The sequence below is a fragment of the Dipodomys spectabilis genome, unplaced genomic scaffold, assembly GCF_019054845.1.
Source record: "Dipodomys spectabilis isolate Male_0828 unplaced genomic scaffold, ASM1905484v1 ptg000003l, whole genome shotgun sequence".
NCBI classification, from domain to species: domain Eukaryota; kingdom Metazoa; phylum Chordata; class Mammalia; order Rodentia; family Heteromyidae; genus Dipodomys; species Dipodomys spectabilis.
Window position 1 is genome coordinate 12,307,052 of NW_024870680.1, and position 26,736 is coordinate 12,333,787.

General features: G+C 52.9%; 2 protein-coding genes across 2 annotated transcripts in view; both read right to left on the reverse strand.

Annotated features, from left to right (window-relative positions):
- Myo7a (myosin VIIA) overlaps positions 1 to 4,224 on the reverse strand; it is a 78,855-nt gene extending 74,631 nt beyond the window's left edge. Inside the window, exons 1-2 of the mRNA XM_042687570.1 lie at positions 4,064 to 4,224; positions 2,180 to 2,241 (exon numbers count right to left, since the gene is read on the reverse strand). Coding sequence (XP_042543504.1) covers positions 2,180 to 2,197 — 18 coding nt within the window. The 5' untranslated portion in view covers positions 2,198 to 2,241; positions 4,064 to 4,224. The remainder of the gene's footprint in view (positions 1 to 2,179; positions 2,242 to 4,063) is intronic.
- A 2,547-nt stretch (positions 4,225 to 6,771) lies between these two features.
- Positions 6,772 to 26,736, reverse strand: part of Capn5 (calpain 5) — a 60,938-nt gene continuing 40,973 nt past the window's right edge. The window contains exons 4-13 of the mRNA XM_042687578.1: positions 23,962 to 24,170; positions 19,196 to 19,388; positions 18,302 to 18,495; positions 17,735 to 17,812; positions 15,710 to 15,905; positions 15,140 to 15,262; positions 13,070 to 13,266; positions 11,752 to 11,867; positions 10,295 to 10,431; positions 6,772 to 9,024 (exon numbers count right to left, since the gene is read on the reverse strand). Of these exons, the coding sequence (XP_042543512.1) occupies positions 8,842 to 9,024; positions 10,295 to 10,431; positions 11,752 to 11,867; positions 13,070 to 13,266; positions 15,140 to 15,262; positions 15,710 to 15,905; positions 17,735 to 17,812; positions 18,302 to 18,495; positions 19,196 to 19,388; positions 23,962 to 24,170 (1,626 nt within the window). The 3' untranslated portion in view covers positions 6,772 to 8,841. The remainder of the gene's footprint in view (positions 9,025 to 10,294; positions 10,432 to 11,751; positions 11,868 to 13,069; positions 13,267 to 15,139; positions 15,263 to 15,709; positions 15,906 to 17,734; positions 17,813 to 18,301; positions 18,496 to 19,195; positions 19,389 to 23,961; positions 24,171 to 26,736) is intronic.

The following is a 26,736-nucleotide window of genomic DNA, read 5'->3' on the forward strand; positions in this document are numbered from 1 at the left end:
AGGAAAGAGCTTCTGTTCTGCAAATGCCACTGGGCAGGCCCATCCGATATCTCCTCTAAGCCCTATAGCATCCTCTCCCCAGGGCTCCTCTTCCTGTTGACCCTTCCTTATCAGAACTCCTATTGTGTCTAGACCCAGTACTTTTGGATGACCCTATTTGAGCCTCAGCTCTCTCCCTCCCCCAGATCTAGGTACAACCATCCCTTCCCCATGGCCTCATTGCTACAAAATGAGTTAATGCTTAGGGCACCGGGCAGGTGGGAAGACTACCACCCCAAGGTATTGATCACAATCCTCAATGAAGCAAGGAGCTTTCTCCAGTGTGACCAAGTCTAGGTTCTCAGTCTGTAGCGGTAAAGGTGTCCCCTGAGCCTGCATGTTACCGCACCAGCTGCAGTCCAGCAGCTGACCTGTTGGGCCCCATGCCAAGCACGGGCTAAGTATTTGCTACACATTGCCATTTCATCTTTAAATGTCCTTAGAGGCAGATGCTGTTATCAGCTCTTCTACAGATATGGAAAACGGATGCAGCAGGAACCCTGGAGGAAGCCAGGGTTCAAGCCCTGCCCCCCCCCATCCAAATGATGGACTCTCTCCCACCCCATCCCCCACCTCCCACACACACTCAGGAAGGCACGGGGAGAAGACAAGGCATGATGTGGAGGATCTCACGGGGTAGCAGCCAGGGAGAGGAGGCAGCCACCGGCAGGGGAGGGGAGTGGCAGAATGAGGGCACAAACAGCCCAGGGAGATAGCCCAGGTCTTGGTGTTTTAGCCTCAAGCAGCCGTGCTGCAAGAGCGTGTGCCAGTGCTGAGGCTTGAACTCAGGGCATCACATTCTCTATTCACTTTTTTCACTCAAGGCTGGTGTTCTACCATTTGAGCCTCGCCTCTAGTTCTAGCATTTTGCCCGAAGTTAATCGGAGGTAAGAGTCTCACAGACGTGTCTGCCTGGCGTGACTTGGAACTGTGATCCTCAGATCTCAGCCTCCTGAGTAGCTAGGATTCTAGGTGTGAGCTATTACTGGTGCCTCATTGAAGAAGAGGAGCTTAAGGAAGACCAAGTAAAATGCCCCAGGTCCTCTCCCCAGTCATGCTGAGACGGGGCTGGAGCCCTGACCTGAATGTTTTGAAACCAAGCAAGTGGCAGAGCCAGCATGCAGACATTTACCTGAGGTTCCCACAGAGTGTGTGTGGGGGGGGGCATGCTTTCAGATGTGGCAAGAGGGGAGGGGGACGTGGGGTAGTTAGTCACTCAGAGGCCATCCTTGGGGGCTTTGGAGGTGGTGGGGGTTGTACCTGTCTCCACATGCCCTGATCCCAGCCCTTTAGTGAAGGTGACTCTTTCTCCTGTAGTCCCTGCTGTTTCTGATGGCCCCTGAACAGGCTCTCGGGTCCAGGGCTCTAGCAATGTCCCCTCTCATCCCTGGACAGTAGACTATCCTGATCCCACCTGCAGCCTGACTCTTCTATACAAATGCACACATATGTACAGGTCTCATGTAACTGCCCCCCTCCACCACCACCCCATTGACCTCTGTTGGCCCAGGATGACAGGATGCTGCTGGCTAAGCCCCCATGGCACCCAGGCCCACAAGTCCCAGGGCCTGGTGCCAGCCCCACCGGGCTCAGGGCCCACATTCCTGGCCCCTGCTCTGGAGACCACAAGCTCATTAGAGTCTCAGGCTGGTCACGGGGAAGGGCTGAGGGTCAGAGACCATTGTCACCCCCAATGAGGAGGGGGTGGGGTAGGCTGAAGGGCTCAGCTGAGGGCCAGCCACCTCTGCCTCTTCCCACAAAACCAGCTGAGGCTCCCCACTCACTCCAACACCCTCGGCCACACCCTCTCAGGCTCAGGGCCCTTTCCAACTCCCTCCCTGAGGACCTGTCCACATTTGGGCCTTTGCATATGCTGTTCCACTGCTGGGAACACCAGGGACTCAGGAGATGTGAGTGAAATCAATCACTTCTGCCCAAGGGGTGGAGGGGGACTCAGTGAGAGAAGGTGCGCCCAGGGAACAAACTCCCTGGTAGGCTTTCAAGCATTTTCCAGGAGGAAGGAGCATAGAAGGTGTCCCACATAGATGAAGGAGAACAGAGAGGGGCAGAAAAGCAGCCCAACCAGGTGTGTGCCGGCTCAGAGCGTGTAAAGATGGGGTCCACTGCGGGGAGTGCTTACCTGCTGAACGATAACCATGGTTCTGCGTCAGACCCTCCTGCTGGCAGATCACGTAGAGTTCTCTGGGGGAGAGACCACATCGAGCTCTGAGAAGCCAGCCCTGGTAGCTTTGAACCTGGCAAGTCATCAGGACTCTTCCTCTGAGGAAACCCTCCCTGGCCTCTAGCCCTCTGGCCCCAGTCCAACCTGTGTGACCCGAGCCTCAGTCACTGTCACCAGCTCCATTGCCCACAGCAGCTGAGCCATCCAGAGTCGCCATCCAGAGTCCCAGAGCCTCCTAGGAAGCAGCAAGTCTAACCCCCACCTAGACCTTTGAAGCAGGGGCCCAGATCAGTGGAGGTACTCACTAGATACTATACAGTTTGTGGGTGAAGAGGGGAGGCGAGGGAAGGGAAAAACTGGAAGCAACAAGAAATGTACTCATTACCTGACTTATATAACTGTAACCCTTCTGTACATCATTTTTATAATAAAAAAAAAAGTGTTTAAAGGGGGCCCAGAGAGGAACCAAGACTTGCCCAAGATCACACAGCAGGGCAGGGAAAAACCAGGATGAGGACTTTGGGGAGTGTGGATGACAGAGCAGCCTGGTCTGAGGAAAAAGCACCCCCCCCCCCCATGAAGGATGTAAGCCCTCCTCAGTCTAGCTCCTAAGACCCAGTGCCACCTGGTCCTGCTAACCACTCAAGCCTTTCTCTCCCCATCCCTGCATTCATGGACTACCCTCCACCAGTGGGTATGCCTGGCACAGCTCAGCCCAGCCCCTCCACCTGGAATTCTGCATAGCAAATCTTGCCAACGGTTTTTGCCTCCAGGCTGCCAAGAGCCTCTGTGTTACCCCTTATCCCAGCCCTAGCTATGCCTTATGCCATCTCACCTAAAGGCAGAGAGTTGAGCCAGGGCAGTAGAGCCCCCAACCTTGTCCAGCCCAGATCTAGGTCCACGAATGGACTCAGGAAGGATTGGGGATTCAATGGGGCTGTCCAAGGCAATCCCAGCTACTCAGACCCGGGCATAAGCCCCTCCTACCCCGCCCCTAGCCTCCAATCTGCCCCTCAGGACAAACATCAATTTCTTAGGATGGACATCAATTTTTTACAAGGCCCATTCAGAGATGCTGGGACATTGGATCCTCTGCCTATGGCTTTGCCTGTCACCTGAGCCCTGACCTCTGGGCTCAGGGTCTCAGCAGGTGCACAGTCCTTCCAGAGCCCTGGACAGGCCTGGATGAATTCAACCAGGACTATGGTCCATGGGGCTGTGTCTAAAGAGGACACCTGGCCCACCATGCTAACCACCAAAGGCAGCATGTTCCAGGGAGCTGGAACATGTTTCCTCAAAACTAGGGCTTCAGAGATGGCATGGGTAGAGAATTAAAGGCTCAAGCCTAGGAGAAATACATTTGCGATTTAAAAATAAGAACCACACCATGTTCAAATCTATTTTCCAGGCCCATACCTGATTTGACCTTGTCCTTGGGGCTGGTGGGGCTCCATGGTCCCACAAGAGCAGAGATGGGAAGTGTGAGGCAGAGAGAGAGAGGCAGTCACTTACTCTGAGAGATAAGAGGCTGGAGGACCTTCCCTCTGCCGCCCCCAGCATGTCTGCCAGCCCAGCTCAAACAATTCCATGGACTCTACCCCCCCTCCCCCCCCCCCCATGCCCCTTAGCTCTTCCCTTCTCAGGGTATATGCCTCTATCCTTCAGGCTCAGGTCAGGTCATTCGTCACTGGCTGTGGTGGCAGTCCTTACACACACACACACACACACAAGGCAGGCAGGCCCAGGAGTTAGTGGCTGTGCAGCCTACACACTCAAGGGGAGGCCCAAGCACACACCTTCTCCAGAAATTCCAATACCCATGACAAGGGTAGCGTACCCTACCTGAGTCCCAGCTGCACACTTGTGAGCCACCCCCAGGCCTGGAGCAGCCGCCACCTGTCCGGAGGACTCAGGAAGCTGGGGTCCCAAGTCCAACCTAGCAAGCAGCCTAGTTGCCCCTCCTGTGTCTGGCTCTGGGTCTGGGTCTTTCGGCTTCTTGCTGTCTCTCTCTTGTTCTCTTCTGGATTCTTCTCTGTCTTTCTGCCCAGGGTGGCTGTCCAGCCAGGACTGCCACCCTCCCCTGGGCTCTCCAGAGCTTTCTCCCAGGAGGCGGAGCCCAAGGGGGCCTCCAAGGCCTGGGTGTGGTGACATCAGCGTGGAGGGCGGGCTGGGCTGGGGCTAATGTCCAGAGGCTGCCCAGGGCCCTGTGCGGAGCTCTGGCCAGTCAGTGGCGGAGGCAAGGCACTGGCGTCTCTCTGACAAGGCTGTGAGAGCTAGAATCAGGCCACCCATTCCTAGCAGGGCCCACACAGATATGGAAAATAAGACGCGGATTGGTCTCAGGTGCTTCTCATCATTCACTATATCACTACCTGTAGCTTTAGCACCCAGGCAGGAAGCGTCTGACCCAGGTGTGGTTATTGCCTATCGGCATCTCCCCCTACCTGCCCTCCTTTCTTCCAACCCCCATCCTACAGGATATGGCTGGTTGAGACCCCAGAGGATTTGGTCAGGCAGATACAGCAGCAAGTGGCTCACTGAGCAAGCCCCACATTCTGGTACTTCCTCTCATCCCTCAACCCATACCATCTGTGCCCCAGATTGACCTCTTGAGAGTTCCTCAAGATGTGTCTTCCTGAAGCCCTTCTACTCACAGCTGCCCCCACAACTTTTGTGGAGTGGGCAATGTGTATTTGACTTATAGTCCAGCAAACCCCACATGGGACAGGGACACACCCGAAGTCAAGTGTGACCTGAAAGGTGGTAGGGACACACAAGGAACACACAGAATCTTTGTTATTAATGTTTTTGAAAATAGGCCTGGAAGGCTCCTTCCTGAGACCTGGCCTTTTCTCTTGCCTAGCCAGTGGCCTCTATGCTGTTGGGGTAGCTCTAGGGATGTGTGCGTGTGCCTCAGTTTTAGTACCTGGGGTGGGTCTTCATGGAATCCACTGAGAGATGGGGTAGAACTGCAGCTGAGTGGGTAGGGAAATGACATCCCAACAGCGCCACCTGCTGGGAACAGGCTCCACAGCCAGTCTTTCACAGGGAACAGAGCTATACTAGGGGCAGCCCAGGATGTGACAGGGGTTGTGCTAGCCACCCCTGTACTTACCCCTGTGGTTGATACTTCGCCTCCAGAGCTCCTCAAACCACCTCCCTCCCAGCCTTCCAGATGAACAGCACAGTGGCCTGGGCCACAGATGGAAAAAATGAGACCCTGATTGAGCACGAGGCCCTGAGGCACACGGGGCCTGGCAGCCAAGGCACCACACAGGTGAGGGCTGTTGGAGCAGAGGGTGCGTGGTTGGAAGGTTATGGGGAAGGCTGGTTTCAGAACCTTTGATAACTGCTACATTTACTCAATTATACCCCTCCCCCCCATAACACAGGTAACTGGTGAGCAAGCTACCGGATCTCATACTCCCCAGAATTCTAGCTATCCATCTTACTCTGTTTTGTTTTGGGACAGTGGGAGTGGTGTCCAACTCTTCCTCCATAATCCATTCCTACCTTGATTCTCCCCACTGCCTCGGCTTCCTAGAGCTGCTGGCATCTTCACAACTGCGCCTGCGCCCTCTGCACTTCACCCGGGGCCCAGCAAGACCATCTTCTCTGTCTGTAGCCTTCACGCGCTACCTCTACCTCACTGCAGCAAGGTGTAGGCCCCCTATGATCAAGCCAGCGGAAAGCTCCTACGAGGGCCATGGCGCAGTGTTTGCCATGAACAGAGGATCTGCAGTTGTCTTCCCCAGCAGTTGGTAGAATGTTCCAGGACAGGGACTGCATTTTTGTATCCCTAGGCTGAGGGGAGAAGAGTTCAACCAAGCCTCAAGAACAGATTGGAGGCTTACAGAAAGACTGGCTGGGGGCGTGGCCCCAGGGAGGGAATGACAGGCTGGGGGCGTGGCTCCAGGGAGGGAATGACTGGCTGGGGACGTGGTTTCAGGGAGGGAATGACAGGCTGGGGGCGTGGCCCCAGGGAGGGAATGACTGGCTGGGGGCGTGGCTCCAGGGAGGGAATGACTGGCTGGGGGCGTGGCCCCAGGGAGGGAATGACTGGCTGGGGGCGTGGCCCCAGGGAGGGAATGACTGGCTGGGGGCGTGGCTCCAGGGAAGGAATGATTGGCTGGGGGCGTGGCTCCAGGGAGGGAATGACTGGCTGGGGGCGTGGCTCCAGGGAGGGAATGACTGGCTGGGGGCGTGGCTCCAGGGAGGGAATGACTGGCTGGGGGCGTGGCCCCAGGGAGGGAATGACTGGCTGGGGGCGTGGCTCCAGGGAGGGAATGACTGGCTGGGGGCGTGGCTCCAGGGAGGGAATGACTGGCTGGGGGCGTGGCTCCAGGGAGGGAATGACTAGTTTAAGACATGGCTCTAGTAGTAGAGTGCCAGCCTTGCAAAGCACAAGGCTCTGAATTCAAACCCCAGTACTGTAACAAAAACAAACTGAATGACTGAAGGATGTTCCTGGTCACAGCCTGAGCTGTGATTCCCAAGTCTTCTCAATCCTCCATTGTTCTTCCCCACAGAGGATAGACAGACACAGGAAGGTTTTTCCAGAATTGCAGTTACATTTATTCTGAAATCAGGACAGGCCTTCTCTTCTCTATTTGTGGTGACCCCTGGAGGAGGGTAAGCCCAGGGTGGCATGGCTGCAGGCCACACCTATCAGCAAATGGGGACAGCAAGACCTCCTGGGTGCAAAAGGTGAACAAAGCAACTATTCCCCCTTTGACCCATCCTCTTCTGCATGGTCACCAGAACTTCCTGGGGACAGAGGTTCCCGCACAGCCAGGAGCCAGCCTGGCCTACTTGAAGGAGCAGGAGGCAGGGCTGCCATACCAATTATGCTGGGAGTAGGAGGCAGTGCCCAGCCCCCAGGGGAAGCCTACACCAGTGTGCCCCCTTGGTTCAGGTCTGTCCCTGTATCCCAGGGGGATATGGCCGAGCAGAATTCCACTGGTGAAGCTGCCTGAGGCTCACCTCTCCAGCCCTGACTCAGAAGTCCGAATGTGCCGCAGCTATTGACAATGGTGATTACATGAGGGTGATGAGGTCCACAAAGAAAGGGGTGTTATCTTCCCTCCCTCCCTTTCCAAGTGAGGGGCTAATACACAGGAGTCATGGGCCTCACTTAGCAGAGGGAGAAGTCGAGGCACAGGAGGTTTAAGTGACTAGCTCCTGGTCATGTGCACAGTCCCAGGCCCATACCACCCACTGGAAACCTCAGCTTTTGAGAAGGAATCTCTGGCCCTTGTCTTTTTACTGCCTTGCCCCTCTTAATGCACAGCCAGTGGTGAGCAAGGCAAAGAAGTCAGAATCTAGCACCTCCACCAGGATCCCAAACCCCACATTGGGCTCTGGGGTCAGATGTTGGGTTCCCCAAACAAGTCGCCATTCTGCAACATCCCACCCCCCCATACTCCCCCGCCTTCTCTGGAAGCCTAAGCATAGCACACCCCAGCACTAACAGCTCCACAGGAGCCTGGCAGCACCAGCTAGCACACCCCAGGGTGCCAGCTGCTCATCTTCACCCTCCTCTCAGAAGGTTTGCCCTCACCCATCTCTCTCCCCAGGTGGAGGTAAAGTAAAACCAGAGGACCCTCAAAAATCAGAGTTCAAGAAGAAAAAGAGAGCTCGGTTTCCCCTGGTTAAAAATGAGTTGAAAACACAAAAAGGACATAAAAGAGATGGCTAAGAAGGAATGTTCTGGTCCAGGCCTCAAGACAACACGGAGGCTGTTTGGGGGAACATTCACAGAAGAACTCTGGCTGGGTCACCGAACAGGTGATCTGCCTTAGTGGGTCTGGCCTGGCACCACCCGCTCGAGTCTCTCAGGAAAATCTGGGGGCTTACAACAGAGGAGCAAGAGCCTGTCCCTGTGTCCCCACAGCCACAACCCACTGACTGGGCCCCATTCTTCCCACATCACCTCAGCCACCCCATCTCCAGGGGTTTCAGACCAGGCAGGGGCTGGAAAGTAGCAGTGAGAAGATGTCTGTTGCTTGGCTGGGTATCGGTCTCTGAGAAGACCCAAGGACAGAGTGGAGGTGGATGCCAGGGTGGGGGTCTGCTTCATCTGGGGCCTCCCAGGCACCTCTTACCCTCCTGGCAAATCTCCCCTGAGTGACCAAATGGACAGAGAGGACAAGAGAAAGAAATGTCACCCGCACCTTTCTCCAGTTCCAGCCTGAGCATGAATCCACAGCTGGCCAGGAAAAGTCCTTCCAATGTGACTCAAAAGGGACTGGGGTGGGCCTGAGAATTAAGGGCCAGGAGTGGGACATGGGGACATGGAAATTTGTAAACAAGTGACATCTTCTTGGCACTCCTTGGCAGACAGCAGGGCCTGGAACCACTTTCAACGGATAGACTCCAGTAGCAGTGGCGATCCTGGGGCAGGGAGGGCTATTTTGAAATCTCAGGCAAGAAGATGCCCTGACAAGAAAGGAATGCTCTGAGGCCCTCAGGATACTGGGACTCAGAGAGGGACAGAGATCTCCCAAGGTCACACAGCAAGGCAGTGGAAGAGTGGAAAAAACTCTAGTGTCTGGCTCCCAGGCTGGACCCAGGCCTGGTGGGGACATGCAAGGTGGTGGTGAGAACTGCTAGAACAGGTGTCAGACAGCTGTGAGGGACGCACTACTGAGGATGTGCACGGCCACGGTGCCTGGCAAGTCACTGGGCTGCCGGCTACTTCGATCTCGGAGGTGGAGGGTGTGGAGGGCCTGGAGGTCATCTGGATCAGCCTTCAATTGCACCTGGCCCAGAAACTCATCCTTCAGCACACGATGGTTCCAGATCTGGGAGGAGACAGAGCGCTGTGAGAGGGGCCATCTCCCAGAACACAGTCAGTGGTTGGTGCTGGTGGTGGCAGCTGGACCTGGAACTCATTCACTTACAATCATGCAATTCAAGCTGTGGAAAGCACCCTGGCTGGTCTTCACCATGGGGGAGACATGCCCATCATGGAGCTCCCTGTCAGTCAAGGCCCTCTTAGACCTATAAAGATCATCTATCATCCGTAGTTTGGCTGCTGATCTTGGACAAACGTAAGCAAGAGACCAACCCCTGCCCAGTTTCCCATCTTTAATATAACCATAGGTTCATCTGTACCAGCCCCACCATCTGGAAGTCTGTGGTTTGATCCAGTGGGAACTAGTGTTAGGAAGACTTGGAAAAATCTACAGCATTCCCCTGGGGTACGAAGTGTTTGTTTACAGATGGTTTCTCCACCAGAGATGCTGTACTGGGGCCCATGGGGACAGAGAGATTCCTGTGACCAGCTCACAATCATCAGCCAGCTACGTTGGCCTAAGAGAAGGAAGCTGTGCCCAAGGGTGCTCAGTTTCTGATTCTTGGTTCAGGGCTCGAGTTAACAGCCACTCATACAACGGGTCCTCCCAGGCCCAGTTTTCTTTTTAGTTATTTTAAATTGTTTTTTTATGTCAACACTAGAGCTTGAACTCAGGATCTTGAGTTCTTGTTTCGCTTTTTCACTAAAGAATAGCGCTATATCACTTGAGCCACAGCTCCACTTCTGGCTTTTTAATTCTGGCTGGTTAATTGGCGATAAGAATCTCAAATTTGTCTGTCCAGGCTGTCTTTGAGCCATGGATCTTCAGATCTCAGCCTTCTGAGTAGTTAGGATTACACTGAGCCACTAGTGCCCAGCAATGATTTGTTGTTGTTCTTTGTTTTTCAATAATGGGGTTTGACCTTGGGGCCATAAGCTTGCAAGGAAAATGCTCTATCACTGAGCTATTGACAAACAGAATCCCTCAGTAGGTTCTCTGAAGAATGGCTATCAAGGCTTTAGGCAAGATCAGTAGAGATAGCCACAGTCCCCAGCCAGCAAACTGACCTTGCTGGGTCTCAGAACCACACTAGCTAATCTAACTCATCCACCTTCAGAGGGTACAACTGGAATGTCAGAAGGGCAGATGAGAGGATTCCAAGACCACACTGGAAGTCAGGGACAGGTGGAGAGCCAGACCTTGGCACCTCTGGGTCCTTGTTAGCAGCTTCTGCGCCTCTGAGTGGGAGGGGAGAGGTGGCAGGTGGCAGGCTCACCTGGATGGTGATGGGCTGGCCTGGTTTCTTCCGGTAAAAAATGCCTTTCACGTTATACTCAGGTGTTGAGGTCCCTTTCTGCACAGCTGAGCGGACTTTGTCACCCTCACACTTGATGATCACGTAAGAATTGGCTCCTACGGAGATGCGGGGGGGAGAGCTGGGGTGAGCACGCGGCTAGAATAGGGTCAGGACACGTATGTGGGAAGAGACACTTGCCTGGGTTCAGCAATTCATTAGCAGGAGATATTGGAGCTTGAACTACGCCCCCACACGTACATACAAGCGCGTGCGCACTTCCACAGATGGCACGGACATACAAGTAATCTCTACCCATAGGTCTTACCCACCTATGCCCTCTGACAGGGCACTACTCCCTTTATCTTTTTATCAGTCATGGGGCTTGAAATCTGGGCCTGGGGGCCAAACCTGAGCTCTTTTTTTTTTGGGTCCGGTTGTGAGGCCTGAACTCTGGGCCTGGGCGCTGTCCCTTAGCTCTTCAGTTCAAGGCTAGCGCTGTACCACTGGAGCCACAGCGCCACTTCCGGCTTTTTTCTTTTTGCTTATGTGGTGCTGAGGAATCGAACCCAGGGCCTCAGGCCTGCAAGGCAAGCGCTCTACCACTGAGCCACCTTCCCAGCCCCCAAACCTGAGCTCTTTGGCTCAAGGCTAGAGCTCTACCACTTGAGCCACAGCACCACTTCCAGTTTTCTGGTGGTTAATTGGGGATAAGAGGCTTACATACTTTCCTGCCCGGACTGGCTTTGAACCACGATCCTCAGATCTCAGCCTCCTGAGTAACTAGGATTATAGGCGTGAGCCACTGGCGCCCAGCTCCTTTATCTTTTTTGAGGAGTGCTGGGGATCAAACCCAGGGCCTCATGTATCATATCATTCAGCCACATCTTTTTTTTTTCCTTTGCAGTACTGGGGTTTGACCTCAGGGTTTTGTGCTTGCCAAGTAGATGCTCTACCACTTGAGTTGTGCCTCTTGCCCCTTTTTGCCTTTGTTGTTTTTCTGATAGGATCTTGCATTTTTTCTGGGGGCCATCCCGGACTGTGATCCTCCTATCTAAGCCTCCCGCAAAACTAGGATCACAGGCATATACCACCACGCCTGGCTTGTTGGTTGAGACTGGGTCTAAGATCTTACGATCTCTACCTCCTGAGTACCTGAAATTACAAGTGAAAGCTATCTTAGCTGACCCTCCCCGGGCTTCATACTTTAATAACTTCTCAGCCCAGAGTAAGCCCTCCCTTCCCGAAGCCTTGCTTCAGTCCTCAGGGCCTACACGTCCCAGTCTCTGACTTCCCCACCACAGGGAAGCTCCCTAGGATCAACAGGGCACTACCCCTCTCTGCAGACTAAGAGAAGTTTGCTAATTCACCAAGTGCACAAGAGAGGGGGCCGGGATAGCCACCAGGAGAGCCAAGGGGCTTTCCCTGGGGGAGCTCACCTGTTGGGGAGTCCTTGAGGCCAGCGGCCCCCAGGACATGAACTTGGGTCACTTGCTGGGGGTAGCCACACAGGGAGCTCCAGCAGGTTCGAGGGGGTTCATCAAGGCGCAGCTCCCTGGCAGAGGGCAGAGTGGGAGCAGAGCAGTATCAGAAGACAGAGGTGAGGAAAGGGAGATGGGGGTAGAGAGGAGCAGTGTTCAGTCCTGGGCCCGTCCTCTTGGGTAGACTCCATTCATCCAACCCCATGGGCTCCCTGGGCCCACCTGTGTTCTCTCCACCCCTACAGTACCCTGCCTAGCCTCCTTTGGGAAAAAGCATGTCTTTGCACACCTGCTGCAGGCCATACTCTTTGTAGGGCATTACCTGAGCTATTTAAAATACAAAGTTCTGGGGGAACAGGTTGACTGTTCAGTTTTTGGAAATGCAGGGGTTTTAACTTAGGGTTTTGCTCTACTACTGGGCCATGCTTCCAGCTGGTTTTTGTGGCGGTTCTTTTTTTTTGGGGGGGGGAGGAGCTTCTGTTATTTTTCAGGCAGGATCTCAATTTTTGCCTGGAGTGGCCTTGGACCTTGATCCTCCTACCAAGACCTCCCAAGCAGCTGGGATCACAGGTGTGAACTATCACACCTGAGGTATGCACTACTACACCTGACAACAGGTAGCTGTAACCTGTCCATTATTACAGATTAGCGAGCATCAGGCTCCCTGACAAGGCAGCTGGAAAGGAGTGAACAGGGGCTGCCAGGAGCCAGGGAAATTGAGGGAACTTGAATGCATACCACAGCTGCTTCCTGGGTCTGGGACATGGGCAGGGTCCACCTGTGCTGCAGACACCAGGTCTAGGCTGCATGCCAAAATGAGGGAGGGCCACAAAGGGTCTGAACCCAGCAGGGAGCAGGATGTTTAGCAGTTCCCTGGTCCCAAGAGCCAGTTTCCATGGGAGATAGTGGTGGCAGGATCTGGGCCCTGCCATCAAGCAGGTGAAGGGCCTGGATGACCCATAATACTTTTCTAACCTGGATCCCTATTAGCTTCTGGAAAATGCAGTGTCAGTCTGGGACTTGGGATGCAGGCAGATCAAATGAGGGGAGCAAAATACTCGCAGGAGACCTAAGCGTCGTGCACATGTGAGTTACTGCTCCTAGCAAAGCTCAAGAGAGGCGGGGGCAGGCCAGGGCTGGAGAGAAAGAGGATGGGCAGGGGGACCAGCCCAGGAATGGGTGTCTAGGCTCCATGTCTTGGGCAGACACTGTATCCAGCATGGATGGATGGATCCACATCTCCCCCATCTGCCCTGGCAGCCCCCACCCCACACACCGGCAGTTAGAGGGCACGTCGGTGAAGACTCGGAGCAGGAACTCTCCCGTGTGACCCGGCTCAAAGGTGGTGGGGATAATGACGTAGCGGCCCTCAGGCTGCTCCGTGCGCAGGAAGACGCTGCGGGAGTTGATATAGATGGAGCTGGCGGCCTTGTGTTGCAGGCTGTGCATGCGGTACTGGCGGTTCTCTTCCACCTGTGGGGAGATGGGAGGAATTGGGTCACTCAGAAACCCATCCCACAGCACCTCAGCACCTCCCCCCCATTCTCCTTGCCACCAAAAAGTATGGTGGAATCTATATGAAATGTCCAGAATTGGCAAATGTCTAGGCAGAGGTGGAATAGTGCTTGCTCAGGCGGATGGGCAGGATTGGGTGATAATGGCTAAAGATAGCAGGGATTCTATGGGGGATGATAAAAGTGTTCTAAAATTGGTGGTGAGGGGCTGGGAAGGTGGCTCAGTGGTAGAGTGCTTGCCTTGCATGCTTGAGGCCCTGGGTTCGATTCCTCAGCACCACATAGGCAAAAAGAAAAAAGCCGGAAGTGGCGTTGTGGCTCAAGTGGCAGAGCACTAGCCTACTTCCAGCTTTTTTGGTGGCTAATTGGAGATAAGAGTCTCATGGACTTTCGATTTTCCTGCCCCAGGCTGGCTTCGAACCTCAATCTTCAGATCTCAGCCTCCTGAGTAGCTAGGATTATAGGCATGAGTTACTTGTGCCTGGCTATTATATGCTTTAAATTAGTGAATTCAGTGGTCTGGGAATTACCTATCAATTAAAAGTGGACGGGTAGAGCAGTGCTACTGGCTCACAGCTGTAATACCCAGGAGGCTGAGATCCGAGGATCCTAGTTCAAAGCCAACCTGGGCAGACAAATTTGAGCAACTACTCTTTATCCAATCAATCAGCAAAAAAAGTCAGAAGTGGAGGTGTGGTAGAACACCAACCTTAACCAAAAAAACCTAAGTTCAAGCCTAGTACCAGCACAAAATAATAGTAATAATAACAGTAATAATAATGATAATGTGGAGTTAAGTTAGGAATATCCAACAATACCCCTGGGGTTTCTATCACAACAGAAATGGGAACAGTAGTTCCCCCCCCCCTCCCATGACGAGTTTCAGTTACCTACAGTTAGCTATACTCTGAAAATATTAAATGAAAAACTCCACAGGCTGGAGGTGTGTTCAAGTGCTAGAGTACTAGGCGAGAAGTAAGCTGAGCAAGCATGAGGCCCCGAGTTTAAACCCCAATACAGAAGAAAAAAAAAGAGTCAAGGAATAAACAATTCATCAATGTTCAATCTTGGACTGGTTCTGAACAACGTGACGGAATCTTTTCCCATCTCAGAAGGCCTCCATCCTGCATACCCATGCCGTGAAGGCATGAGTAGCCATTTTGGATACAGTTCCAGGCATCCGCTGAGGGTCTGGAAACAAATTCCCCAAGGATAAGCTCCTACCATGATCCGCCTGATTCATAGCACAAACCTACGGATTACATCATCAGGACATACTGCATATGATGCCATCGCCATATCAGCACAGCAGGATGGAGCCAGCACAACTGCTTTGACATGACTGAACCCATCCATGTGGTTTCAAGTCCTTGCGATCTGACATGCACATGGGCTCCTAATATGCTAACTGCTACCTCACGTACCTCATGTGGAAGGCCTCAGTTTCGAGGTCAAGGGGCGTGGCTGGTGGGAGACTGTCTAGCTCTTTCAATGACGATCCTGGAGGTTGCTTGCAAGACCTCCAACACAGGTTGATGACAGAGTCTGAACCCTGGGCAGTGAGGGCCCATCCAATACCCAGGACCTCCCAGAGCATAGCCCAACTATCCACAGTCCTCCTCTTCCTCATCAGACATCCGGGCCTATGGGTCTTCTCAGAAAGGGATCAGGCTGAGAGCTCCCTGCCACAACATGGTCCTCCCCAATGCATCCCCATCATGTCAGCCTCTGTGACCTGGATGGCTTGACCGGAGTGTTGTAGAGTGTTCTCCCAAACACAGGCAGCCCAAACTCCAGCTCCCTCACCCGCTGTGCCCACAGCAGGGCCTCACCTTATAGATATCGAAGCCAATGGCCAGGTTCTCGCCCTTGCCCTCCCGGCGGGTGGAGCGCTTAGGCCGCTGCTGGATGCAGATCAACACTTCATCCTCTGGCTTCTTGACCTCAAAGATATACTGCAGGTGTGGCCAAGGAAAGAGACACTGCAGTGAGAGCATGCAGAGTAGGGCACAGGGGAGCCCACACTCCAGACAGCATGAGCTTAGGCCAGGTCAATGACATCGCCTCTGTTAGATGGGCCTGCTGCTATCTATACTGCCCCCTGCTGGAAGGCTTGGAGAACTCACTGAGGTGCCTAGCCCACAGTTGGCGCTCCATAAATGCAAATTAGAGCCAAGAGCCCCTGGCTCTTGCCTGTAATCCTCATTACTCAGGAGGCTTGGATCTGAGGCTTACGGTTCAAAGAGAACCACCATTTCACATCAGATGGGAGGCCGGGGCTTCATGACCTCTGGATACAGCCAACATGCCCACCTACCCCCATTGTAGACAGACACATTGAGGCCCAGGGATGTCTCCACTCAGGAGCCCCCAGCAAGGCAGCAGGCCCCAAGACTGCCCACCTGTGGGTTCTGGAAGAAGGTGTCTTTGTGGTTGATGCAGCCCCCACTGCGGTTCTGCCGTGGATCTTCGTGTCGCGTCCAGGCGCCACGCAGCCGGGCCTCCTCCCACGTCTTGTGGATGCTCAGGTATGATGTGTTGATCAGTCGACACTTGATGATGTCCGTGAAGTACCGACACAAGTCCTCGAAAGTCATCCTGGGCATGAAGAGGGCCTGAGCTGGTGTCTGTCCCCACCCCACACACCTGACACACTATGTTCCCTGAATGTCTTCATGTGGGAGCAAGCTCACTTTGGGCCTCAGTTTTCTCATCTGCCAAATGGGGACAAAGCTGTGCACCAGTGGCTCATGTGTATAATCCTAGCTACTGAGGAGGCTGAGATCTGAGATCATGTTTTGAGACCAGCCTTGGTAGGAGAGTCTATGAAATGTATCTCCAATTGCCCAGCAAAAAGCTGGACATGGAGCTGTAGCTCAAGTGGTAAAGTGCTAGCCTTTAAAGCTAAGGCTCGGTGCCTAGGTCCTGAGTTCACGCTAAGGGACAGTGATATTAATCATGGCCACAGGTGGCTGATGTCTGTAATCCTAGCTACTCAGAAGGCTGAGATCTGAGGATCAAGGTTCAAAGACAGCCTGAGCAGTAGATTCCATGAGACTCTTATCTCCAATTAACCACAAAAACCCAGACATGAAGCTGTGGCTCAAGTGGTATAGTGCTAGCCTTTAGCATAAAAGCTAAGGGTCAGTGCTTAGGTCTGAGTTCAAGCACTAGTACCGGCACAAATCACTAATGTAGAGCTGAAGCTGTAGCTCGGTACAGAGATGGCTTAGCAGGTGAAAGGTCCTAGGGTTTGGTTTTTTTTTTCTCTAGTCCTGAGGCTTGAACTCAGGGCCTAGACACTATTCCTGAGCTTCTTTTGGTCAAGGCTGGCACTCTACCACTTGAACCACCACTTCGGCCTTTTCTGTTTACATGGTACTGAGTAATCAAACCCAGGGCTTTATGAATGCTAAGCAAGCACTCTACCACTAAGCCACATTCCCAGCCCCAAGGTCCTAGGTTTGATCCACAAAAAAACAAAACCCCAAAACATTAGTGAGTAGCCCTCTGTGACTTATCAAGCCTGTCTTTGTCCATTACCTCCTGCTGAACCTCTGGGAGGCCTAGGTAAAGCATGGTGGGCAGTATGTGGTAGCAGCCAGCATTTTCTGGGGTCACCACAGCTATGCCCACTTCCGGGAGCCTGCCAGGGGTAAGGGAGCTGCGTAGAGTGTGAGTGTGTCAGCAGGGACGGGAGAGGCAGCCCTTTTCATGAAGGAGGCTTTGGCTGCCTTCATTCAATTGCCTTGAGCCAGACTGGGCAGTGGGTCTCATCTAGAGCTGCAGCCAGGGCTGGGGTGTGTGCACATGCTCAGTTGGCACTACAGAGGGGTCACAGCCAGCGTGCCAAGGCTCATTGTCATTGGTCTGCCTGGGAGGGGGGAGTGTTCCTCATGGCATTCACCCCACTCAGGGCGTACTGCCTGCCCCCATCCTTGCCAAGGAAGTGGCTACGTCTCCACATGAGCATGACATGGTGACAGAATAGAATGCAGGGAAAGGACAGATGAGAATAGACATGGTGAATGGATTCAGGTAAGTGGACACAGGTGGATGGATGCAGGATGCTTCGTCTTCCCAACGCAGCCCTAACTCCTGTCTCCCCTGAGCTCCCTCCTCCCACGCTATGACAGGTGTGCTGTCTCTCCACCTCGACCTATTCTCTGCACTCCGTTTGCCAGTGCACCCCATATCTGTGCACTCCGTTTGCCAGTGCACCCCATATCTGCTGCCCACTTTTCAAGGCTTCAACCTGAGTGCCAGAGCAGCACCCTCGGGTGATCAAAGGATTCTCCTGGGCCGCTCATCTTGCAGAAGATGACATCCAGGGACGCACAGCAAACTGCTAGCAGGGCTGGGCTGCAGTCCCAGCTGCTGACTCCTCAAGGCCCAGAGGTGCCCCTCAGCCCCAACACCAAACTTACCAGAACTCGCCGTCATCCTGCACGGTCACGCCCATCTTCTCCCGCTCACTCTTGCTCACTTTCTGCCACTCCTCTGAGCTGTGGGGTGGGTGCAAGGGCCGGGGGAAGGGGAAAAGCAGTGTAAGAGGAGGACCACCCCCAAGGGATGGGCTCAGCACCAGGCCAACCTCGGTGCAGGGGACTTAGGGGCACCCTGGGTCAAGCCTGCCTGTCCCCTCCCACAGGGACCTGAGGCTGTCCCCGTGCTACCACAAGGAGGTTTAGAAGCAAGGTTGCAGATCTAGGACGAGGGGCCGGAAACCCCAAGGGAGAGGGCTCCCTTGCACAAAGCAGCAGCCCCACTCACAGGGCTGCTGGCCCCCCTCTGCCTCCCCCACCCACTCTCCACAAAAGCGTCTCACCAACTGTCCCCCACGGGTCAGCTCCTCACACCTCCGGGCAAATTCCCACACATACTCAGAAGTTTCTTTTCCTCTGATTCTTCAAGCCCCGGGTGCCACCTATTCCAGGAGGCCCACCTGTGCTTGCCCAAACCCATATGCCGACGCCCTCTTCCCTGGGCCTTACGTGTCACTCCAGGGTCCATTCCACTCCCGCTCGCCCCAGGGATTCCGCAGCCGGATCATGTCCAGCTTTTCAGACTTGAAGAAGGCCAGGAGGCCATGGCCCAGGCGCACCTTCCGCACGTCGGTGACGGCATACGCATGGCCCTTCACCAGGCCGCACGCCAGGCGGGCTTCCATGTCAGCCGCTGTCACGGCCTGCAGGAGGACACAGATGCGCAGAGGTGGAACCCGGATGAGACTTAGCACTAGATCTAGGCAGGGGGCCGACGCCCCCTGCAGGGAGGCCCTGGAGCTGCAGTCTCTAACTGGCAGGCTGTGGGCTGTGCAGGGGAAGCGCTGGGCTGCCTTGGCAAATCCCAGGAATGGACAGTGTGCTGGAGCCCACCTGCCCTGGCTCAGCTGATTGCTAAGTACTGGCGGTTAAAACACGGGTAGCTGGAACTTGGCGGTGGACGTAGGAGTATTTATACCACCCAAATCAACAATTGCTACCAACCAGGGCTTGTCTGTTTCTAGAGAGCCTGTTTAGCAGGGAACAGGTGAGTCTGGGTTCAAATCGTGCCTTCGCTGAGCCCAGTTTTCTCATCTGACACCCGAGCAATGCATGCAGTCAGATGACCCTCCTGAGAACCCAGTGCTGGGTCCAACGCTTCCACCTTCCCACCTTCCCGCCGACTGCAGGACCTCAGGGACCAGGACACCCACCGTCCAAGAGGATCTGAAGAGGGGAGGAGGGGGCACTGCCCCGTGAGGAGGGAGGGCAGGGTCTAGGCCTGATCCCCAGCACTGGCTTCCATCCCCCAGGGGCTGAGGGTCTGTTTGATGAGCCGCCCAGGGCCCGGGCTCTGCCCAGGGCCTCACAGCCAGCTCTCTGCACTCGGGGCTGAATTCTCACCTTGATAGAGGCGCTGATGAGGCCTCCCCGGCTGTGCACCTTCAACACACGCTCAAACAGCTGGCTCCGTTTGGCCTCGTCGTGGGCAAAGTCCCCTTCAGTCAGGTCGATGGGCTCAGAAACACCCCCTGTGAAGTCCACCAGCGCATCTGCCGTGTTGCCTCCATCCAAGGCCTGGTAACAGCCCGCCAGCCTGGGGAGCAATGTGGAAAAAAATAAATCTCCCATTCATGTTCCCTGGCCCATCTCGATCCTTTACCTCCTAGGGGAGATTTTTGAAACTCAGAGAGGTCAAGCAAATTGGGAAGGTCACACAGCAGGCCCCAGCACAGCCAAGATGCGATAGAACCCAGGTCTCAACTTTCAGGACGCTTTGTCCCTAGGCCTTGGTGGATCTTTCTTTACAAATTAGCTGTCCAAAACACCTAGTGGTTATTTCCAAGAGCATTAAAATATCTCATGTATCTTTTTTTTTTTTCTTTTTAGTCGTGGGGCTTGAACTCTGGGCCTGGGCGCTGTCCCTCAGCTCTTCAGCTCAAGGCAAGCGAGAGCACTCTAACCACTTGAGCCACAGTGCCACTTCCAGTTTTCTGGTGGTTTATTGGAGATGAGAGTCTCATGGTCTTTCCTGCCCAGGCTGGCTTTGAACCACGATCCTCAGATCTCTCAGCCTCCTGAGTAGCTAGGATTATAGGCGTGAGCCACTGGCGCCCAGCTTCATGTATCTTTTGATAGACCAATTCTGGATAAGTAATATGATTTATAAGGATATAATATCAAAAATAACCTAAATGTCCAGCAAGAGGGGCTTGGTTTCAAAAATAGACCAATTCTGGATAAGTAATATGATTTATAAGGATATAATATCAAAAATAACCTAAATGTCCAGCAAGAGGGGCTTGGTTTCAAAAACTAATGCTGATGTGATTTCAGAGGATTGGGGGGGGGAGAGACAGGAAAAATCCCCACAACAGTTAAGATGTTAGCACCGGTTACACTTGAAAATATAGCTAGATTCCAACTAGATTTTTTTTTTTTATTGTAAAGATACTATACGGAGGGTTACAGTTACATGAGTGAGGTAATGAGTACACTTCCTCTTGAACATTGTTACCCCCTCCATTCCAACTAGATTTTTTAAAGAAATCAGGTCAAGTTTTAATTTTAATTTTAATTTTTACTTGTTATTACAAAGGTGATATACAGAGAGGTTACAGTTACATAAGTCAGGTAGTGAGTACACTTCTTTTTTTTTTTTTCTCTTTTTGGTCATAAGGCTTGAACTCAGGGCCTGGGCTCTGTCCCTGAGCTCTTTCGCTTAAAGCTAGCACTCTACCACAGTGGAGCCATAGATCCACTTCCAGGTTCTTATGGTTAATTGGAGGTAAGAGTTTCCTGTCCAGATTGGCTTTGAACAATGATGTCAGATCTCAGCTTCCTGAGTAGTTAGGATTACAGGCATGAGCCACCAGCACTCAGCTATGAGCGCATTTCTTTTTTGACTAAGTCACCCCTCCCTTTGTTCTCTTCCAGTCTTTCCCTCCTACTCCCACCCACAAGTTGTATAGTTCATTTCAACATAGTATATCTAGTGAGTACCACTGCTACATTTGCTCAACCTTTGTCCCTCCATTTCTGTGCCCCCCCCCCTTGCCCACCCAAAGGCAGATAAACAAATAAGACAAAAAGAAAAGAAAGCAAAAACAGCAACAAAGAAAAAACCTTCTTGTTTCCATTGGAATTCATTTCAATAAATATTTTTGGGGGGGGTCCGGTCGTGGGGCCTGAACTCTGGGCCTGGGCGCTGTCCCTCAGCTCTTCAGCTCAAGGCTAGCGCTCTACCACTTGAGTCACAGTGCCACTTCTGGCTTTTTTTCTTTTTTGCTTATGTGGTGCTGAGGAATCGAACCCAGGGCCTCATGCATGCAAGGCAAGCGCTCTACCACTGAGCCACCTTCCCAGCCCCTCAATAAATATTATTTTATATAATCAGAGGCACATAGGCCTTGCACCTTTGTGGTCCTCTCCTTAGAGTCCAGCTATGTTTAAAATTTTAAGTTGTTATTGATGAGGGCAGAGCGTGAATTAGGTGGTTGGAGACTGAGGGGGCAGGGCCTGGAGCCCACAGGGGCAGGGGTTCATGAACTCAGGTTGCCCAAAACAGGAAAGGGGGTCGGAGCTGATATTTGTGCAATTCTTTCTATACTTTCTGGGTTTTCTATAAATGCATGCATTCACTGTATAATTTATAAAGCAAATAAGCATAAAATGGGGCAGCCGCCTGGCACCGGTGGCTCACGCCTGTCATCCTAGCTACTCAGGAGGCTGAGATCTGAAGATCACAGTTCAAAGCCAGCTGGGGCAGGAAAGTCCGTGAGACTCTTATCTCCAAAAATCACTAGAAAACCGGAAGTGGCACTGTAGCTCAAGCGGTAGAGCGCTTGCCTTGAGCTGAAGAGCGCAGGGGCAGTGACCAAGCCCAGAGTTCAAGCCCCACGACCGACCAAATAAAGAAAAAAAAATGGGGCAGCCAGTGTGGAACACAGCTGGCAGTTCTTCAAGGAGGTAAGCAAGACCCAAAACAGGGGCAGCAATTCTCTGAATACAGAATTTGCACTCATACTCATGGCAGCACACACACAAGAGTCTGAGAGCCAATCCATTAATAAACAGATATAATGTCACAAAAAACATGTAGGAGAATAGCATGGAGCCATAAAGAGAAGGGAAGCTGGATGCCAGTGGTTCGTGCCTGTATTCCCAGCTACTCAGGATGTTGAGATCTTGAGGATTGACGTTTGAAGCCAGCCTGGTCAGACAAGTCTGTGAGAAAATATCTCCAATGAACCTGCAAAATGCCTGACTGGAGATGTGGCTCAAGTGGTAGAGCATTAGACTCTGAGTTCAAGCCCTGGTACCAATGCACATGCGTGCGTGCATGCATGCGCATACACACACACATGCCTGCACATGTGCATGTGCACACGCACGCATACACACACTGAGGAAATTATGATATAAGCTGCAACATGTCTGGAATTCTTGAAAATACCATGCTAAGTAAAAGAAAGTAAACAGAGGGACCGATAGTGTAGGATTCCAGGGTCTGGGAGGAGGGAAAGAGGAGGAACTACTTAATGGGGAAAAAAAAAATCTCTGTTGGGGATGAAGAGGTTTGGAGTGGAGATAGTGGTGATGGAAACTGGAATTGTGGGTGATAATTACATGCCACTGAGTTTCAGGCCTACACATTGTTACTGTGCTACGCATATATTATCACAATAAAACTAAAAAAAAGAGTAAGAAGCCAAGTGCTGGTGTATGAAACTTATGATCCTAGTTACTAGAGAGGCAGAGATCAAGAGGATTAAAGCCAGCCTTGGCATAAACACGAGACCCCATTCAATCAAGAGCTGCTCATGGATGACAGACATCCATGTCTGTCAGCTCAGCAGCATGGAAAACAAATAGACAGACGGAGGTCCAGTCTGACTCATGCATATACACAAAATCTTATTTGAAAAGTAACAAAAGCAAAAAAGGCTGGAAGTATGGCTCAGAGATAGAATGCCTGACCAGCAAGCATAAGACCCCTGAAATTCAAACCCCAGGATCATGAAAATGAAACAAAACCAACACAAAAAAGAACAATAATAACATCGACAGCTTAACTTAAGGATACAACTCAACAGTAGATCACTTGCTTAATGTGTGAGGCCCTGAGTTTGATTCCCAGCACTTCAAAATCCAAGCCAAAAGTGAACAACATAAACAAAACAAAACAGACAAAAACCCAACCAAACACCAAGCAAGGCCAGAGTCCCTCCTCCCTCAAATAGAAGAGCCACTGTACCAAGGGTGGTGGGCAGTGACCAGCAGGAGGCAGACTTTGTTACTTTTTTTCCCCCTGAGGATTAAAAATATGTTTTGCCTGGCACTGGTAGCTCAAGCCTGCAATCCTAGCTACTCAGGAGGCTGAGATCTGAGGATCACAGCTCAAAGCCAGCCAGAGCAGAAAAGGCTGTGAGACTTATCTCCAATAAACCACCAGAAAACTGGAAATGGCACTGTAGCTCAAGTGGTAGAGCGCTCGCCTTGAACTGAAGAGCTGAGGGTCAGCGCCCACCTAGATCCAGAGTTCAAACCTAAATGATTTTCCTTTCTTCTCTTCCCCCTCCTCCTTTCCCTCTCTCCTCTGTCTCAGGCACACACATTCTCCAAGGCACAAATGGGCCTCAGAGGAAGCTGGGAAGAGGTCGCCACAGAGCTGGCTAGCTTTCCTACCACAGCCCATGCCATAGCTCAGCAAACCTCTGCCCTCCCCAGCCAGTCACTTGGTGGATACTAGGGATCCAGGGCCTGGTCACAAGAGGAGGAGGAGGAGGAGTCAGCAGCGGTGGAATGGAAGACAGATGGCTGGAGGGGAAAGGGGGAGACCTGTGGGCAGGACCTCAGGTACCACATCCCCAGAGTAGGCTCCAAGGAGGGCTTGGCAGTCTGTACGTAGAGGAAAGATGCATGGCCGTGAACATGAAGGTAAGCCCTGCCCCATGACCACAGGACACCTGTCTGAGCCCAGTTTTCTCTCTTGGAGGGAGGACTCACTCTTCCCCTCAGGAGATCCAGGCCTCCACCCCACCCAGCCCGGCATAGATGGCCACACCCTCGGGCCTGGGCTCAGCGCGCTGTACGCCTCCACCAGCCCCTTCCCTCTCCGTGCCTGGAGCCCTGACTAATACCCAGAGCCCACTAGCAGCCACACCTACTTGGCATAGGCCTTCTCCACCAGAGCACACCAGAACTCGTTGCGGGAGTTGGAGTGGCAGTAGATGAGCTGGTTGTTGACCGTGGGCAGCCGGTCATCGATGACCACATCCACCCACTCCCCAAAGCGCCAAAAATGGAAGTGAAAGATGCCGGCGTAGGCGTCTGGCTTCTCGGGGTCCCACTCCTGCTCCTTCCAGTCCGGGATGACCTGCATGGGGGGAGCAGAGACATGGTAAGGGTTGCCTGTGTGGCTGGAGGGGACAGACAGGAAGGCATGCAGACACCTGTGACACACACCAGGTGGGACCCAGCGAACCCTGCTGGGCTCCAGGTCCCCAAGGGCACAGGGGTTGGAGACTCCCATAGGCCCTTTTGAGTATGTCACTCTGAGGTCCTATGGGCTTCCTTCCTTCCTGTGCCTCCCTCTCCAGCTTCATGTTTAATCCAGGCCCACCCAAGCCAGCCCTAGCAGGAAGCTGGAAACCATGCTGGCCTCAATTTCCCTTTCTCCATTCAAGCAGAGGTGCTGGCTGCTGCATCATTATCATCATCACCATCATCACCACCATCATCATCATCTCCTTCCAATTTTTTTTTTGCAATACTGAGATTGAACCCAGGATGTCTTGCATGCAAAGTCTGTTCAAATGCCCCTAACCCTATTTGTTTTGTATTTTTGTTTTTGAACTAGGGTCTTTGTGATCCTCTTTCCTCTACTTGAGTAGCTAGGATTAAAATCATGAAGCAACATGCCCAGCTTTGTGCATTGTCTTCTTCGTCTGGTGTGTGTGTGTGTGTGTGTGTGTGTGTGTGTGTGTGTGTGTGTGTGTGTGTGTGTGTGTGTGTGTGTGTGTGTGTGTGTGTGTGTGTTAGTAGGGATAGAACAGAGAGTCTTGTGCATGGCAGGCAAGCACTCTGCTACCGAACCGCCCAGGCTCTGCATTCCTCTGAAACCCTCCTCTACTCCATCCCCTCTGGTGCGACCTGGCCCAAGCATCCCATGTCCTAGGCCTCACACAGCAACCCAGCCATAGCTCCCCCTGCACCACACAGCAGTAGGCCAACCTGATGCTATCGCTCCCTAATGTGTCCCCTCAGCCTCATTCCTCTAGGCCCTGGGCCTTAGTCCTGACCCAGGCTCTGTAGGCAGCAACTCCATAACTACTCTTCTTCCACCTCTTCAGCCAACCAACCCCCCACTCAGTCTTTCAGCCAACCAACCCCCCACTCAGTCTTAGTGTCCATCCTCCTCCTCTAGGAAGCTTTCCCCAGTTCAGCACCACACCTCCGCCCATCAAACTCCTGGCCCCAGCACTTCTCTGAGATACTTACATTGACTGAGTTTAATGTGTTAACTGAATGCATGAGTTTGTGTCAGGGTCTGAGAGCCAGGCCATATCTGACTTGATCATTGCTACACACCCAGTATCTGGCCTAAAGAGTGACGTGTTGCCTATGTCACAGGATCCTTTTCTCTTTATTTATGGATCATCTTGCAAAGGCGAGATCTTGTGCCTCTTTATCTCACTTCATTCTTACCACGAACCCACTAGTAGATTACTATCATCAACTGCACTTGACAAATGAGAAAAACCAAGGCTTAGAGTAGGCAAGATATCTGTTCAAGGTCACACAGCTTACACACACACACACACACACACACACACACACACTTTTGGAGGTGAATAGATCTGGGCTTGACATTGGGATTCAAACTGAGGACCCAGATAAGCCAGACATGCTCCCTGTTCTCAAGAGGTTCCCAGTCTTAGAGAGGCAGACACCCAGAGGAAATGAAGGGCAAGGAGAGGAAGGGAAGGGGAAAGCCCACCCTGGAATCAGCAGCAGCTCTGAGGAGGCACCCTAGCAGCTGGCAATGTCCCCCAAACACACAAGGGCAAACAGAAGCAACGTGAGCAGCAGAAGGTGGGCAGGGAAGGGCAAACCCTTCACCCCTCCACGCCACGTGACCAGCTGGCCCTGCTGAGCCCCATCCAGATCCTAGGCAATTCCTTCAAAGAGAACCAGTGTGGTACAGGTGGCTCCTGGGCCTGCTGGCTGATGTGCACGTCCTCTAAGAGCCTGACCTGCAGGGGCGGTGCCAGCCCCAGCAGCCTGCAGCCCCATGGCCCCACGCCGCTGTGCTCATCCGGGGATGCTTTTGTTTATATCAACAGAAATCCTGGCAGCAGAACATGCTCCCTGGGGGACATTTGACACCAAGAAAATAAAAATGCCAACTCTGGGGAGAGGTGCTATGGCCATTAGTGGAGCCCTGCCAGGGGCCCGGCCTAAGCTGGCTGTTTTTGGTGTCCTAGGTCTTAGGGTCAGCTGTGCAGGCAATGCTCTGGGAAGTGACTGGCAGGCTGCCCGGGGCAGGGGTGAGGAAGGTACACAGCCTCCCTGAGCTTCACAGCCAGGCTTGGGATGTGGAGCCACCATAGCTCAACGGCACTAGGTCCCCCCCTCCCCTGCTCCCCACCTTCCCTTTCATCTGCATGTATGTGCTTGTGCACATGCGCATGCATGCACTGTTACTGTGTTTTTTTTGTTTTTTTGTTTTTGTTTTTTGCCAGTCCTGAGGCTTGAACTCAAGAGCCTGGGCACTGTCTCTGAGCTTCTTTTGCTCAAGGCTACCACTCTACCGCTTGAGCCACAGCACCATTTCCGGCTTTATATTTTCTGTATATGTGGTACTGAGGAATCGAACCCACAGCTTCATGCCTGCTAGGCAAGCACTCTACCACGAAGACACATTCCCAGCCTCCGTTACT